Source organism: Citrus sinensis, chromosome 4, assembly GCF_022201045.2.
Source record: "Citrus sinensis cultivar Valencia sweet orange chromosome 4, DVS_A1.0, whole genome shotgun sequence".
NCBI classification, from domain to species: Eukaryota; Viridiplantae; Streptophyta; class Magnoliopsida; order Sapindales; family Rutaceae; genus Citrus; species Citrus sinensis.
Genome location: NC_068559.1, coordinates 23,512,445 through 23,527,697, shown reverse-complemented (window position 1 = coordinate 23,527,697; position 15,253 = coordinate 23,512,445). Strand labels below are relative to the sequence as shown.

General features: G+C 34.8%; 3 protein-coding genes across 3 annotated transcripts; 2 read left to right on the top strand and 1 right to left on the bottom strand.

Annotated features, from left to right (window-relative positions):
* Positions 1–211: 211 nt before the first annotated feature.
* Positions 212–3,959, top strand: LOC102623462 (methionine aminopeptidase 1B, chloroplastic). The gene is made up of 10 exons (XM_006484351.3): positions 212–408; positions 563–644; positions 1,083–1,320; positions 1,825–1,986; positions 2,058–2,099; positions 2,214–2,285; positions 2,519–2,598; positions 2,884–2,981; positions 3,176–3,223; positions 3,738–3,959. The coding sequence occupies exons 1-10, from the start codon at positions 276–278 to the stop codon at positions 3,881–3,883; spliced, it is 1,101 nt and encodes a 366-aa protein (XP_006484414.1). The 5' UTR covers positions 212–275; the 3' UTR covers positions 3,884–3,959.
* Positions 3,960–6,619: 2,660 nt separating this feature from the next.
* On the top strand, positions 6,620–7,730 carry LOC102623756 (allene oxide cyclase, chloroplastic). Its single transcript, XM_006484352.3, has 2 exons — positions 6,620–6,965; positions 7,057–7,730. Exons 1-2 carry the CDS (start codon positions 6,725–6,727, stop codon positions 7,587–7,589), a joined length of 774 nt encoding a protein of 257 aa, XP_006484415.1. The 5' UTR covers positions 6,620–6,724; the 3' UTR covers positions 7,590–7,730.
* A 5,619-nt stretch (positions 7,731–13,349) lies between these two features.
* On the bottom strand, positions 13,350–14,502 carry LOC102621030 (zinc finger protein WIP6). The gene is made up of 2 exons (XM_006484511.3): positions 14,028–14,502; positions 13,350–13,933 (listed from the first exon to the last, which is right to left on the bottom strand). Exons 1-2 carry the CDS (start codon positions 14,424–14,426, stop codon positions 13,442–13,444), a joined length of 891 nt encoding a protein of 296 aa, XP_006484574.1. The 5' UTR covers positions 14,427–14,502; the 3' UTR covers positions 13,350–13,441.
* Between the last annotated feature and the right edge of the window lie 751 nt (positions 14,503–15,253).

Sequence of the window (15,253 nt, the reverse complement as noted above, 5' to 3'; positions counted from 1 at the left end):
AAATAATAGGCCTGATGCTTTCAGAACATTTGGCAATTTACCTTATTCATAGCCCAAGTTCATTTCACATGGGGTCTGAAAGAATAATAGTAAGGGATAGATAGAAACCCAAAATTTAGTTTTTCTTTAAAGCCCATTATTTCTGGTCAGCGCTGGCCCTGCCCATTTTGATTCCGCTTCGATTCTCTTTCGAACACGAGCAAGAGAAAGAGTAATAGTTATCTTCAATCTTCATAATTGGTTCAGCTTACTTACTGCGTGTGCAAGAAAGAAGAATGGAATTGGCGGCTTCAGTGTCGCATGGCCACGGGTCATCTTCCTTCTTACATGGATCAGCAAAACCAAAGTTAAACTCTGCTTCAGCTCTTTTCACGGGGGCCCCACTGTCGCTCTCTCCATCCTCCACCGGTACCTCAGTCTTTCTCTTATCCCATTTCTTCTTGGTTTTTTTATTTTCTTTTTTTTAAAAAAAAAAACTGGGAATTTTCTTACTTTAATAAAAACACGTATTAGTTATTATGTTATGTATTACATACAATGTGGTCCTGGTTGTTCAATTCAGGAAGACAAGCACGTTGTCCGAAGAAACTCGTCGTTCATGCAAAGAGAATTTCTGGGTTAGAGGAGGCCATGAGAATTAGGAGGTATTTCTTCTTCTTCTTTTTTTATTACGTTATTTTATCGTCTCTCATTTTAGTTTTAGTTCACTGCTCTTCAGTTCCTGATCATTTCTAGTATTGTCATGTTATCTTTTTTGAAGGTTTAGTATTGTTATTTTGGTATTACGGATGCACAGAATTAGAAATTAAAATGTGAAAGAGAGGCACTTCTAGCTACCTACTCTAGTTACGAGTGCCAACCACCTTTAAGCTCTTCGAGTTTTAAAATTGACAGTTTTTGTTTTCAGCATGTGGTATCATATAAAGCAGTCTGGCAACTTATTAGAGACTTTAAATATTTACTCCGCTTCGTTATCTAAAGTTGATTGTGTTAGCTTTGAATAGATTGAATTTGAAGCTTATCTTTCTCTGTATGCGGTTTAATTTAACGTGGTTAACTAAATTGCTACAAATTTTGGTTAGAGAACGTGAGCTTCAAACTACAACTAAATTTAGAAAAAGACCACCTTTGAGGCGTGGAAGGGTATCTCCGCGACTTCCCGTGCCTGATCACATACCCAAGCCTCCTTATGTAAGTTCAACTTCGCTTCCAGACCTTTCACCTGAGTACCAAATTCACGATTCTGAGAGCATTGCTAAAATGAGGGCTGTGTGTGAACTAGCTGCGCGAGTCCTGGATGCTGCTGGAAAATTGGTCAGGGTAAGAAATTGCATTATCATTTAACTGTTTGCACTTTGGGTATGAGTAGAATCCGAGAGTTGCATTCATTCATGAACATTGTATAGTCATATCCACATAATCTTGATGTGTGCGATTGATCATCCGGTTGAATGTGAGCCATTAGAGGAGATGCCTTGCTGAATATAGGTCATTGAAAAAAAAAAAAGACAAATTCTGTGAATCTCCAGAACTCGAACAAACTTTCTGAATTTTTATGGTTGTTTCTCATTGTTCTCTTTACATGTTGTAATCATAAAGCAGGACAGATATTGAAAGTTATAGTTCTCATTTTGGATTGGAGAAATAGCATGCCTTACTTCGTATTCACTTTTGGAAAACAAACTTTTCTGTTCAGTAATGGCTCAATTATGTTCTTATTTTATCACTGCATTTACCCTTCTTACCCATCTGGTGCCTTGAACTGTTATCTTGGCATGTTATTGACATTTCATTTATAATATTTTTTATTAAAAATTTTATCAGCCATCGGTGACAACCAATGAAATTGACAAAGCAGTGCACCAAATGATAATAGAGGCTGGAGCTTATCCTTCACCTCTTGGCTATGGAGGATTTCCTAAGAGTGTGTGTACATCAGTTAATGAATGCATGTGTCATGGAATACCTGATTCTCGCCAGTTACAGGTATGGTGTGGGACTATTGTTGCTTTCTATAACGTGATTTATATCATCATTAATGAGTTTTCTCTTTGCAGGATGGTGACATAATAAACATTGATGTGACAGTTTATTTAAATGTATGTTCTCGACTTTATTTTCATCCTGGCTTGTTTATTTATATGATTGACTAACTCTGAGGTTTCCTGGTTTTTGAGGAATTTCAGCATGACATACTCTTGTTTTGTCTTTAGGGTTACCATGGCGATACATCAAAGACATTTCTTTGCGGCAATGTTAGTGATGGGCTTAAACGCCTTGTGAAGGTAACTTTTATTAGTTTTTTAAGAGAAAAAAATGAATTATGTTTTCTTGTTACCATTGCTAAATGTCTCATTAGTTTTATAATTAATTGAATTATCTATCTGGACTTTGCAGTTGCTTAAATCATGATTTGATATGACTGTATTTCATGTTATGCATGCATCAATACAAAAAATGAATAATCTTCAAATGTTGCTTTGAATTGTTGATATTCTTCATTATTACCTTATGGCAGGTTACTGAAGAATGCTTGGAGAAGGGTATAGCAGTTTGTAAAGATGGTGCTAGTTTCAAGAAAATCGGAAAGAGAATCAGGTCTAATTTCTCTCGTTCATTCGTGAAAAGTTGAACTGGAAAGCAGGCAACATTTCTATAGCTGAAACAGTGTAACAAAATCCAACGAGAAAAAAATATATCAAGGGTGAATTAATAACAGAACTGGGTGAGAAACTAAATATGTAAATATGATAATTTACATAAAACTATGCAGCAAACTGGAAGGATAATCATGGTGCAATCACATTTTGTAGTATGATAATTTTCATTGAACTTAGTTTGCCCGTTATCTTTTTCTTACATCTTAACTGGATCATGTCTCAGTGAGCACGCTGAGAAATATGGTTTCGGTGTAGTGGAACGTTTTGTTGGGCATGGCGTAGGGAAAGTCTTTCATTCCGAGCCAATCATATATCATAACCGTAAGTGATCTTTTGATAGCAATAATCTTGTATATCAACATTCCAAGTTAAAACATATGCATATAATTTGGAAAAATTTAAGTTGTTCTTAGATGCTGATTTCTTTTATGATGTGAGATTAATTCATTAATTGTACTTCTCTAGCATTAAATTGTTTTAAAGTTCTCTGAGTGTAAGTGTTGAGTGTTTGACAGGCAATGAAAATCCTGGCTGTATGGTTGAAGGTCAAACATTTACAATTGGTAAGTGCATTTATCTCTCCCCTGGGAATCAATGAACTATTTTGATTGTTTATCATTTCCCAACTTTTCTTCAGTTATACCTGTTCAGTTATTCCGGCAAAAAACTCATATTAAATGAAACCTGCTTACTCCCAAATCCTCCTGAAATAGATAGGTCCAGGCAACCATTATTCTTTTGGGTATATATATAGATATTGTGGCATGCAGTACAAACATGCTCCTTACCATGTCTGTTCTTCCTTCGGTCTGCTTCTCCTGGTAACCGCAAGACAAATTTGAATTTTAGGGTAATGAGATTTTGTCCAAAATGTGAGCTAGTTGGCACTGATTTTTATGTATATAGCATGTTATTTCTTTAAGATAAGAAATAAAACCGCTCTGCGTAGTATCTAAGCTAATTTGGGTTGATGCTAATGATGAGTTTTTGGCTTTCTTGACTACAATTTCAATAATTGTAGATCCTGGTAAAGCCTTTGAAATTGATACTATTGATCTGTTTTACCTTTTTTTGCAGAACCAATTCTTACAATGGGAAGCATTGAGTGTATAACTTGGCCTGACAACTGGACGACTTTGACTGCTGATGGCAACCCTGCTGCACAGTTTGAGCATACTATTTTAATTACTAGAACTGGCGCAGAAATTTTAACAATATGTTGAAACAATCATTTGATCACTAATAATTTTTTGGCCACATTATACAATAATATAAGTACATGGTGAAGGATTCAAACAAGCTTCTATTCATATTGCTCTAGTTTTAAAGTTAAGGTTGATAAAATGCCCTTGTATTTTTAAAACTATGTTCATCATGCTTAGATAAACTGCTTAAATATTCGGTCTTTCTACTTATAGTCTTAGGATGCATCTCAAAGCAATTTAGGATGATTAGTCACTAGAGCACTGGTTGGCTATGTATGTTTTTCCTGACCTTAAGGTCGACTGGCTTACCAATGTTGCATTTGCATTTTATAATTACTGGGGTAGCATCTTCCGTGTGACTGTTCAGGAAACTAAATATTATTGAGCTACCATCTAGAAATTCAGAAAGAAACAAGTTGTCAGTGTGCTTGCTTTTACACATTAGTTGGTTATACGTTTTTGTTTGTAATTTTTAGATAGCTTTTCTCCGTCACTTCAGGCTTAAACTTCTGTTGCACTTGAAAGTACTGTAACCTTATTTTATTTTAAATCCTTTTTGAGAAAAAATCCTTTGTGATAATTACTAATGTGGAAACCTTCTCAGGACTTGCTTTTATGAAACTCTGTTTGATATTCTAGAACCATCATTCCATCTCCACCTCCTTGATAGGTTTTTAACCCATTTTTAGTGTTTTGTTTATTTAAATTACATTGGTTGTGATTGTGGTTCCAGACGGAGCACATAATTATTGCTTTTTACAAAAGCAAGATTGGTTACTCATTATGGTTGTCGAAGCTCAGGTAAGTCCTGCTTCCCCTTCCGATTGATTAATATAAATGATCATGCATCACAAATAGGTATCAGCTGGTTCCTTAGTGTAAACTTTGATTCGCTTCTTCAGAACTAAGGAGTAATTCATCTTTGAAATTTTTTTGGGATATGTGCATGAATATTTTATGATTCTTTTATTGAAAGTTGACGCAACATAGGCTGACCCTTTGTTTCTAGAATGATGGGGTGTCTATGTTTGATGAGGAGGACCACAATTCATCGTGTTTTGAGGTTTCCCTTCCCCCCCCCCCCCCCCCCCCCCTCGCAACATTCATCTCGTGTTGCCAACCTCTATAGACGGCTAATAGCTTGTTTGCATTCATACTTTTCTAATTAATTAATGATTTATGATTTGCTGAGTTCAAATGGTGCAAGGGAATCAGACATGGAGTTTATTTTGAAATACCGATTGATTATGACTCTAGTATGGCATAGCTCGAACAGTGACACCCTCACTTGATATTGGAGGAAAATCTATTGCACAGCCTCACTTGATATTGGAAGGCCAAATAAATCCCTATTAGAAGAGGACTTCAGTCCCAACAATGAGTCTTAGTAATTGCTGAGACTCGAACTCATGTGCCCAAAGTTATTAGCCGCATGAGTTGCCAATGGGCTAAGATCGGACATGGAGTTGACTTGACTAAAAGAGTATTTTTATAGCCGTCTATTACTCCATGTGTGGTAATAAACCAAAGAATGGTTCTTAAGAGTATCTGAAAGTAAGTTTATCGTGTTCAATTTTACTATATGATTTAATAGGAAACCATTGACCTGTCATCTCGTTTTGGCCCGCGTGATTCATGCAGGTATCTCGACATTTCAGTTTCTAAGGACTATGTTGTTATAAGTCAATGTTTTACAAAACAAAAGTTGTATGGTTTCTCAAGAGAGGACCAAAAAAAAAAAAAAAAAATTGCAACAACCACAGCATAATTTATGCTCTATCTGGGTCTTTGATTTCGATTTGAAAAGTCTCAGTACGTGAATTTTCTTCGTTTTCTGAGAATTAACGTGCTGGGACACAGAGATGATTAGCTTCGAGTCGTGCATTCTCTCACTCGCGATTGAATTGGCGACGAATTTGAGCTCTTGTAGAGAAACTATTACTTATATATTTTTCGCAGATCTTTCAATTTGACACGTAAATAAATACAGTCCGAGGTGGAATCAAAAAGAAAAATAAACACATTTGAGTTGTGTGTGTCACAGGGCGTCATCACCAAATTAAGATTAGAAATTTAGAATTTTGTCATTACTTGGACTTCTTGTTGAGATGTCTAGATTTGATTAGTACCTAAAGCCTCCGAAAGATCTTTCACCGGCCGCTCAAAGTCAAGCTCAACAATGTTTACGCAGGTTTCCCGCATAAATATGAGTGTTCTTGAACATACAAAAATACCATTTTTATTTCAAGTACTGAGACTTATTGGTAAGAGATTCATTTGTATAATTCGGCCCCCAAGTGTTCAAACTCTGGGTTCACAACGATTAAAAATATGTCCATAATAATTCTTCTAAAAAACACGCAACAATTACTGAGATCATCAGTCATAACTTATATTCATTATACGTATGGTGTAACAATTCGTACCAAAAAAATAATGACTAAAATGAGGAGTGGGGGGCCGGGGCAACCGGGCAAGCCCCCCATCAAGAACACCGACAACACCACTCCAGGGCTTCTTCCGACCAAGCTTTATGCAACGTCTACTCATTATATATAATAAAAGTACCGCATTGCATTTCCGCTCAAATGCGGATCACATGCAACTCCGACCGACCACTTTTGTTGAAGTTGGGCTGTCCATTTCATTGCCCTCCCACCTCCCACATTAAAAATTTCCCACGTGCCCATTACAATCAGCGACTAATTAAATAATCTCCCAGGACACCTGTTCGCTTGTTGTTGTTGGTTGTTATAAAATACACACACACACGCGCACACTCTACTACGCTCCATTTCATTTCTTGAATCATCGCCATCCAGATAACTTTACTCATTCAATATTTTCTGCAAATCAATAATGGCCTCTGCAAGCTCTCTCAAGCCCATCTCTTATTCTCTGAACCTCCCTAACTCGAGATCCTCTTCTTCCGAAACCCAAAGGTTGCTAGGTTTCAAATCATCTTTTTCCTCTCATCATCGAAACCTCAGTCTCTCAACAACCCACCAAGATGTCTCAAGAAGAAGCTCCAAGAACAACGTCACCACCAAAGCTTTCTTCTTCAACAAACCCAGCAGCCAACCAGATTCTTCCAGGCCTGGTAATTATTATTAACTGATATATATACCATTTTTATGTGTGTTAGTTAATAGACTACTTAATTCTTCTCTGAAATTTATTTTATTTTGCAGCTAATAATAAGGTTCAAGAACTGTTCGTGTATGAGATCAACGAGCGGGACAGAAACAGCCCGGCAATTCTGAAGCTAAGCCAAAAGCCTGAACATCTCACAATCGGCGACCTTGTGCCCTTCACGAACAAGCTCTACACCGGCGACTTACAGAAGCGCATTGGCATCACGGCGGGGCTCTGCGTGTTGATCAAGCACGAACCGGAGAAGAAGGGTGACCGGTTTGAAGCGATTTACAGCTTCTACTTCGGTGACTACGGTCACATATCCGTGCAGGGAGCTTATTTGACTTACGAAGACACGTACTTGGCCGTCACCGGTGGCTCCGGGATCTTTGAGGGCGTGTACGGACAAGTCAAGTTGCATCAAATTGTTTTCCCTTACAAGTTGTTTTACACTTTTTACTTGAAGGGTGTCGCTGACTTGCCGCAAGAGCTTCTGGTGAAACCCGTGGAGCCGTCGCCGACCGTCGAGGCTGCTCCGGCTGCCAAGGCCACCGAGCCTCACGCCGCCATCAGTAACTTTACCAATTAATTAACTGATCCATGATGCGGCAGGCATTTCTTTTTCATTTTAGTTTGATCAAGTAGTCGGTGTGTGTTCCCTCGGCGGCCGTGTTAATTAATTACTCTTTTTTTTTATTAATATAAAATAAAAATAAAAATAATTCCACTAGCTGCTTTTTGCCTTGGACTTTTTTTTTTTTTGATTACATGAAGCTCAGATTACAACTCATATACATGAGACTATTATTGATATTTATAGGGACCAACTGACATCAATGCTAATGGAATTCTGCCCAAATTTTAACCCTCATAAATATTCGAAGAATGTCTACTCCTCACTCATGGGTAAGAAAGAAGACTACCTTCACTCAAATTAATTGAGGAAGAAAATACCCCCACAATACTTTTGTGGGGGTTCGAACTGCTGCCCTCCAAGTTGAAGGGCAGCAGCCCTGGCCACTCGGGCTACTGTCCGAGTGGTTTGCTTTTTGCCTTGGACTTGGATGGGTTAGGTTCGTGACGCGACTACATAGTATTTTCTTAGTTGCATTTAAAAATGCTGTTCTTGAAAATAATGGCGAGAGAAACGTGGATACTTTTAATTCGCTGATATAAATTTTAAGAGTAGAGAAATTTTAAAATATTTTTGATGTATTAGCATTAATTGATACGTACATAGAATTTAATATAATCCTCATTTATGATGATTTTTTAAAATAAATAAATAAATAATTTATCAAATTTTTATTAAATTTTTTAGCAACACATACATCTAAAGGCTTGGGTACAAACACAGTATTAAATTTTGTTCTCATAAATAGTGCTTTGAAAGAATGGAGGGAAAAGAGAAGATTTTACAAGTAGAACACTCGTCATTATAATCTTTGAGATATGAAGTTTTAAAGGGGTCATAGTTGAATTATTTACAGAAACTGTCTAACTTTGTTTTTTTTTTATTGAAAAATTTAAAACAAAGAATTTAAATATTGTTAAAATATATTTTATTTATCAAAACAGAATAAATAACCTATTTAAATCAAAACAGTCTGATCTAATATTTTTATAAAAAGATTATATATATATATATTTAATATCAGATTCTAAAATTTCTGTTGAAAGGGACTCGGACGTCATTCGTAATCCTAAAGAAAAATGATGATATACGACAAACGCGACGCATTATCCATCCAATCAAATATTTGGGCCTTTAAACATAATGCGCGTCCAGCTGTAACACGTTCTTTCTTTCTTTTCATGTTTTTGTCGTGATTAACGAACCTGTTTTGTTTATGTTTATTTTATTTGAGCGGAAGTGATTGATGAGATGGATGCTTGTGTTTTCTTTGTATAAATTACGCACCAAAGGCCAATAGCAAGGCCCAAAATTGATCTCGTAGGAGACGACTGCTGCTGGCGATTTTGCCCGAAATTTGTCGGGACAAGACTAAAGCGGCGCCCTTTTTTTTTTTTTTTGGCTGTTTTGGTTTTGTCATGTACGGGCTGAATTACGGCAAAAAAGAAAATCAACATTTCGAGGATGAGCAAGATCCAATAAAAGCGAATTAATACATTTTGAACAATGGATGAATATTTATCCATTAGTAATACTTATTTAGTTCTTATAATTTGATCATTTGCCTAAATGATTTTTTTATTTTAAATAATTACTCAAAAATGTATTGTTGTATCATATCATTTTTCTATTTTATTATTTCATATTTTTCAACATATTCAATTTGTTGGAATTTTTTGTTATACCAGATAAAAAAAGTTATTTTATTCTTTAAAAATTAAACCCGACTTTTATAAATATATATATATATATATATATATAAACATCTTAAATAATTTTTTTCTAATGCAAAGACTAATTAAATGCAATTGACTAAGAATATATATGAAGTCAAAGAGCGTCTACCCACCGAACGAGTATGCAAGTTCGATCCAAATAAACGAGTCATTGATTCGAATATCCTTCCAATGCGTAAAGACAGAGTTATTACGAGCCTATCTCTACATTGGAATCTAAAATGGGCCACTCCAGAGAGAAGCGAAGGCATATTGGATTTCGTAATTAGGGGCCTAGGCGGTCCAAAAGCCATGTGGAGTCAGCTGCAAAGAACTTCTTAATACAGGCATCTAAATTTTAGAATCCTAATTTACAGGCCTTACAATTCAAGTCAGAGTTTCTAGAGGGAAAATTTTTTTAAATTAAAGGAAACAAAAAAGTACCTGTTGATCAATGATAATAATATCTAAAATAACGAGCACTTCTTGATGTAGGAAGCATATGTAAGTAAAATATATTAAAAATTTTATATTTTGAGGCAATTTACTATTTAGTAATTTATAAAGATTTATCTTGTTTTAGAAAGTTTATTTGAGTCACATTTGAAAGTCTAGTTTAATTTTACATAATTTCTCTTATTGGAGAAGGATTACAATTAAGCTGGCTATTAGTATAAATAGGCTTGTTATTTACAGTTATATAATACCTTTTAGATCTTCAATTAATAACATTTGAGATTATTCCCAATTAGGTTTATACAAGTTTTTTTTTTTCTTTGAGAGCTATTATTTTTTTATGTATTGGGGACATATACCATATCAACATTTAGAGTGCGTTTGAAATTGGGGTTGGGTAGCTGTAACTTTTAAGTTACAGCATTAAAGTGTTTGGTAAACACTGACTGTTGTAGATTGAGAGTTATGTTGATATGATTTTTCACTTGTGTAATAAAAAATCTATTATATTTTTAATAATTTTATCAAAATTATTGTTTAGGATTTATATTTACTATATATTATTAACGTTTGTTTTATAGTTACAGTTTTTTTTTTTTTTTCTATTGTAGCTTCCCAAACAGGACCTTAACATCGCTTCCACGCTGTGTCACTTCTTACCAATGAAATGCTTAAAGTTGAATTATCATAAATTCAAAATCTTTCTTGCATCATCTTGAAGCCTGTGCAAATTAACAAGCCTACAAAACCGATTCCAGCAGTTCAACCTTTAGTTGAGTTGAGTTGAGTTGAGAGAGTGTAAGTCTGTAAGATGTACAACCAAGGCACAGTGCTAGCTAGTAGCAAAAGTAGCACACGCAACGTGAAGACTTTAATTTAGAGAGTATCGTTTCACTTTTACTTGATTACACTGTTGAATCTGCACGCTGTTGATCAGTGTGCTCACTTTAAATCTTTTGTTTGCTATGGTATGGTACGTATATATATATATGCACAAGAACGGGTTCAGTTTGCATCAGAAGCCTGTTTTCAAGAATGATTTTTGTGTACTTAATTTCACTTTTTACTCCCTTTGATTAATTGAATAGTTGTGCAAGTACCAAGTTAACGTCTTTTTATCTGTAACTTTATTTATTTTCTCCAAATATTTCTATTGTATTTCTTTTCTTTTTATAGAATGGCATGATCATTGTCCAGTTAGGTGCGCTATGCCACCGAATTTCCATTAATCGCCATTGATATTGTACTATTATGTAATCCAAAAACTTACAGGTATCAGTGATTCACTCGAGTAGTTAATTAACCAAGATAATCCTTGAGTTTCTTGAACGAACTATTTGTTTGGTATATATCAAGTCTTTGGATGCCACTTTTAACGTTAAATATCAAGTCTTTAAATTGAATGAAATCAGTTACTTCAAATATGTGCAAAACGTGTAAGATAAAATAACCTTCATGCACATTCTCACAATAAATAAATAAAATTTTAATGGATGAAACTATTTTAACTTAAATTTTGACCCAAAAGAATTTTGAGTCATTAGTCTCATCTTATATAATCTCATGACAGATTGTAGATGAATTGCATTGCAAGTAATCAATGACTCAATTTCTCTTTAAATTTTAAGTCAAAAAGCTAAGTTAAAAACAATGCATTTTAAATAAATGTATTCTTAAACATAAGGTTTTCCCATACTTGTGCATTTCCCTCTTAATAAACATTCAACCCTAGGGATCCCAACACTTGAGTTCTGATGTAATAATTTATCTGTAATTATCGCATCATATTAATTCTTGATGTCTATAAATTTTTCGTGAATTATGAGTTCACTTCTTTACGACAAACATCAATAAAATAAGGACTTGAATGCTATTTTTAACATTAAACACGTACCTTTAAATTTTATGAGATTAATTATTTAAAATATGTGTAAAACATTTAAGTTAAGATAACCGTCATGCATGTTCTCCCAATAAATAAAGAACTTTAAATGGATGGAACTATTTTAACTTGAATTTTGACTTTAAAAAATGAGTTATTAATTTCGTTTTATATAATCTAACGGCAGACATGGTAGATGAATTGACATTGCAAGTAATCAATGACTCAATTTCTGTTTAAATTTTATGTCAAAAGCTAAGTTAAAAACAATGCATTTTAAATAAATGTATTCTTGAATATAAGATTTTCCTATTATAGCATTCTTGTTATCGCCGCTGAGTATATAAACGTACTCATGTAATTCTTACATCATATTAATTATTAATGTATATTAATTATTTGTGAATTATAGCTTCACTCCTCTATGATGAACATTAATAAAATAAATGTTAAAATCCCTAGTACTGCCTTTAGCATTAAATATTTTGGAGAAGATAACGTCACTTTGTTAACATTAGAATGACATTTTGGGACGTGAAATCTTTGACATATACTTATCATTCCAAGACGTCTGCTTGACAAATGATTATCAAGAACTTACAACTTAAGGCTTAAATCTATGAGATCAATCGTGAGAATTTAAGGACTTGTTTGGAATTAAAGTTGGACAGTTATAGGTTTATAGCTTAAAAGTTATAATATCAAACTATTTGGTAAACACTAGTTGTTGTAATTTGGAAGCTATATTGATATGATTTTTCACTTTTATAATATAAAATCTATTATATTTTTAATAATTTTGTTAAAATTATTATTTAAAAATTATATTTATTATATATTATTAACTTTTATTTAATACTTACAATTTTTTTCCTACATAAGTTGTAGTTTAAAAGTTAGGGCATCCCAATCCTCAATTATAAACATGGCTTGATCTTCTTCCTTACGTTAGCATCCCATAGCATATATACATATTGGTGATGATGAATAAAATAACCTTAATTAAGACATAATTAATGAAGCTTAAGCATAAGCAATAAAAGCCAAACAAAAAGGACTTGAAGGGAAAAATAACAGGTGGGCTGAAAATAAGTTGTAGCATCTCTTCGTATATGTTCTGAAAAAGGGCAAAAAGTTAAAAATTAAAAATTAAAAAAAGAGGCAGCTCTTTTGGGTGAATCCCCAAAAACAGTAAAATTGTCAGTGGTCCCGGGTTACCCCCCGGCAATACACTGCCAAAAGGGCTCGATCAAAGTGTTTCTAGTGGTAGTCTAAGCTCAGTGTGACTCAGTATTATTATGTAACATCAACAAGTTAAAAAGTGAACAGTAGAATCTGTGGCTCACTTCACTCCATACTCATTCACTGTACATGTCTGCATGCATGTCTGCTTGTATCTGCAGTCACTCCTGATTTTTCTTGACCAAATTTTTAAATAAATCAATAAATAAATAAGTAATCAATTAATTGTCACTCACTCACTCACTCACTCACTCACTCAACTCTCTCTAGCTCATCTCTATCAAAATTTTGTAGGTGCATATGTATGTGTGTACATATTTTTACGAAAAAGGTATAACAAAAAGGTGCTTTGAATTAGATAGTGTAACTGCCACTTTAAGCATTAAATGTCATATAGGTTATAGAAAACTCGGGCTTTCATTCCAGCATCTGTCGTCTTCATCAAATGTCTCCATATTAGATTAAAAGTGAACCACTCACTAATAATCCATATAATCTTAATTAGCTAATAATTAATAATACTTAAAGGAAAGTACAGAACCATTGATGTCTCCACCATCAACTTCATCTTCTTCTTCATCAAAATCATTATCTTCATCTTCATCTTCTTCAACTTCACGACCAAACTCCACAGTATGCGGTGCATGGCCATCACCAAAGGAACGCACATGGTCTTTAAGCGACCTCTTGTGCTTAAAATCAGAACCACAAATGCAAAACCATAATTTCCCACAATTTTTCTCGTGAGTCCTCCAATCACCTCTAACAGCAAAAGGCTTACCGCATTTCCTGCACCCGAAAGGCTTGGCTCCGTGCTTTCGCTTGTAATGTGTCTGCAGCGTTCGAAAATCCTTCAGTGGCCTTGATCTTGGATGCCCAATGTTGTTCTTGCAACCCTCAGCACAGCAATAACAAGGCAGTCTCAGCATAGAGGAAACCGCTTTTGTCCCTCTTAGTGACTCGGGCCCCTTCCTGTACTGTGAACCATGCCCCCACATATGCATCTACATAGAGGGAAAAAATATTAAAAAAATTAATTAACTAAGCATGTAATAATAAGCAAGTGCTTCCTTATGTGATCATTTTATGGATTGAGACCTGCATGTTGTTGTATCGATTGAAAGTTTTGTTGCAGACAGGGCAAGAGAACTGTGTGGGGCCAACGAGGATTTGCTCCGGGGATGGAATCCAGTACTGCCCTTCGACTAGTTTATTAACAATGTCATTAGGAGTAGGGTTAGAGGTAGAGCCGGCGGCTTCAGCTGTTGGGGGACCAATGTGGAGAGCTACTGTTACACCACTATGATGACTTGTTGGATTTTGGTGGTTATTATTATGGGCAAGTAATTGATTTGAAGTGGAGTTTTTGGAGACTCGTTGACCGGGAGGACCGAGGGAAAGAACAATGGAATCTTCATCTTGATGTTGTTCATCAGCAGCTTCGAAACAAGCACCTTCACTGGAGGATATGTAAGCGAAGGGCGCTGGAGTCTGCATGCTGATATGATGAATATATGAGTTAGAGAGAAAGAGAGAGATTTAGATTTGTTAGATCTGTGGAGTAGATCCGTGGGGACGAGAGAGGCATTAAATAAAGAAATGCTATTGGTATTTGGGTTTTGTGCTTTGTGTTTTGTGTTATGTTGTTGTGTTGTGAAGGTTAATTAACAAGATTGTTAATTTGCTTGAGAGAAAGCACGTGGAATGAGAAAAAAAATAGATAATGTTATTTGATGTTTTAATAAAATGGGTGTGTTTGGGAATGAAGGAGACAAGGAACCGGCAAATGAGTGAGAGATACATGTAGCGAAAGATGCATAGAATAGCGTACCAATTAGTAATTTAGTATCTCTGAAGCTCCTGCATTATCTCTTCTTCTACAGCTTTCTTCTGCCTGCCTGCGAACATTCAATTTAATTTACTCTTTTTCTCTCTCTATTTCCAAACAAAGGCTTGTGCACATCATGTAGACTTGGAGCAATGGTAACTGTGGAGAGAAATGCGTGAGCATCTCTTTCCAACTTTTGTTATTAATAATGACATTTCGATAGTGATAGTTACGGAGATTTAGGGTTTCTCGAGGTGGAACTGGAAAGAGATGTTTTGATGATTAAAAAAAAGAAAATCAAATGAATTAATAAACATAAAGAAAAAGGGTCAAGGACACACAGTTCTCTAGGGTTTGGTTTTAATGTATAAATAGATTCTACTGTTTCAGAAATGGGGCACACTCCTCCATTGCTCCTTTGGAAAAATAGATCTCATAATCACGTAGATTTTGGAAAATAGAATTTAACATGATGTTTGATTTTTTTTTTCCAATC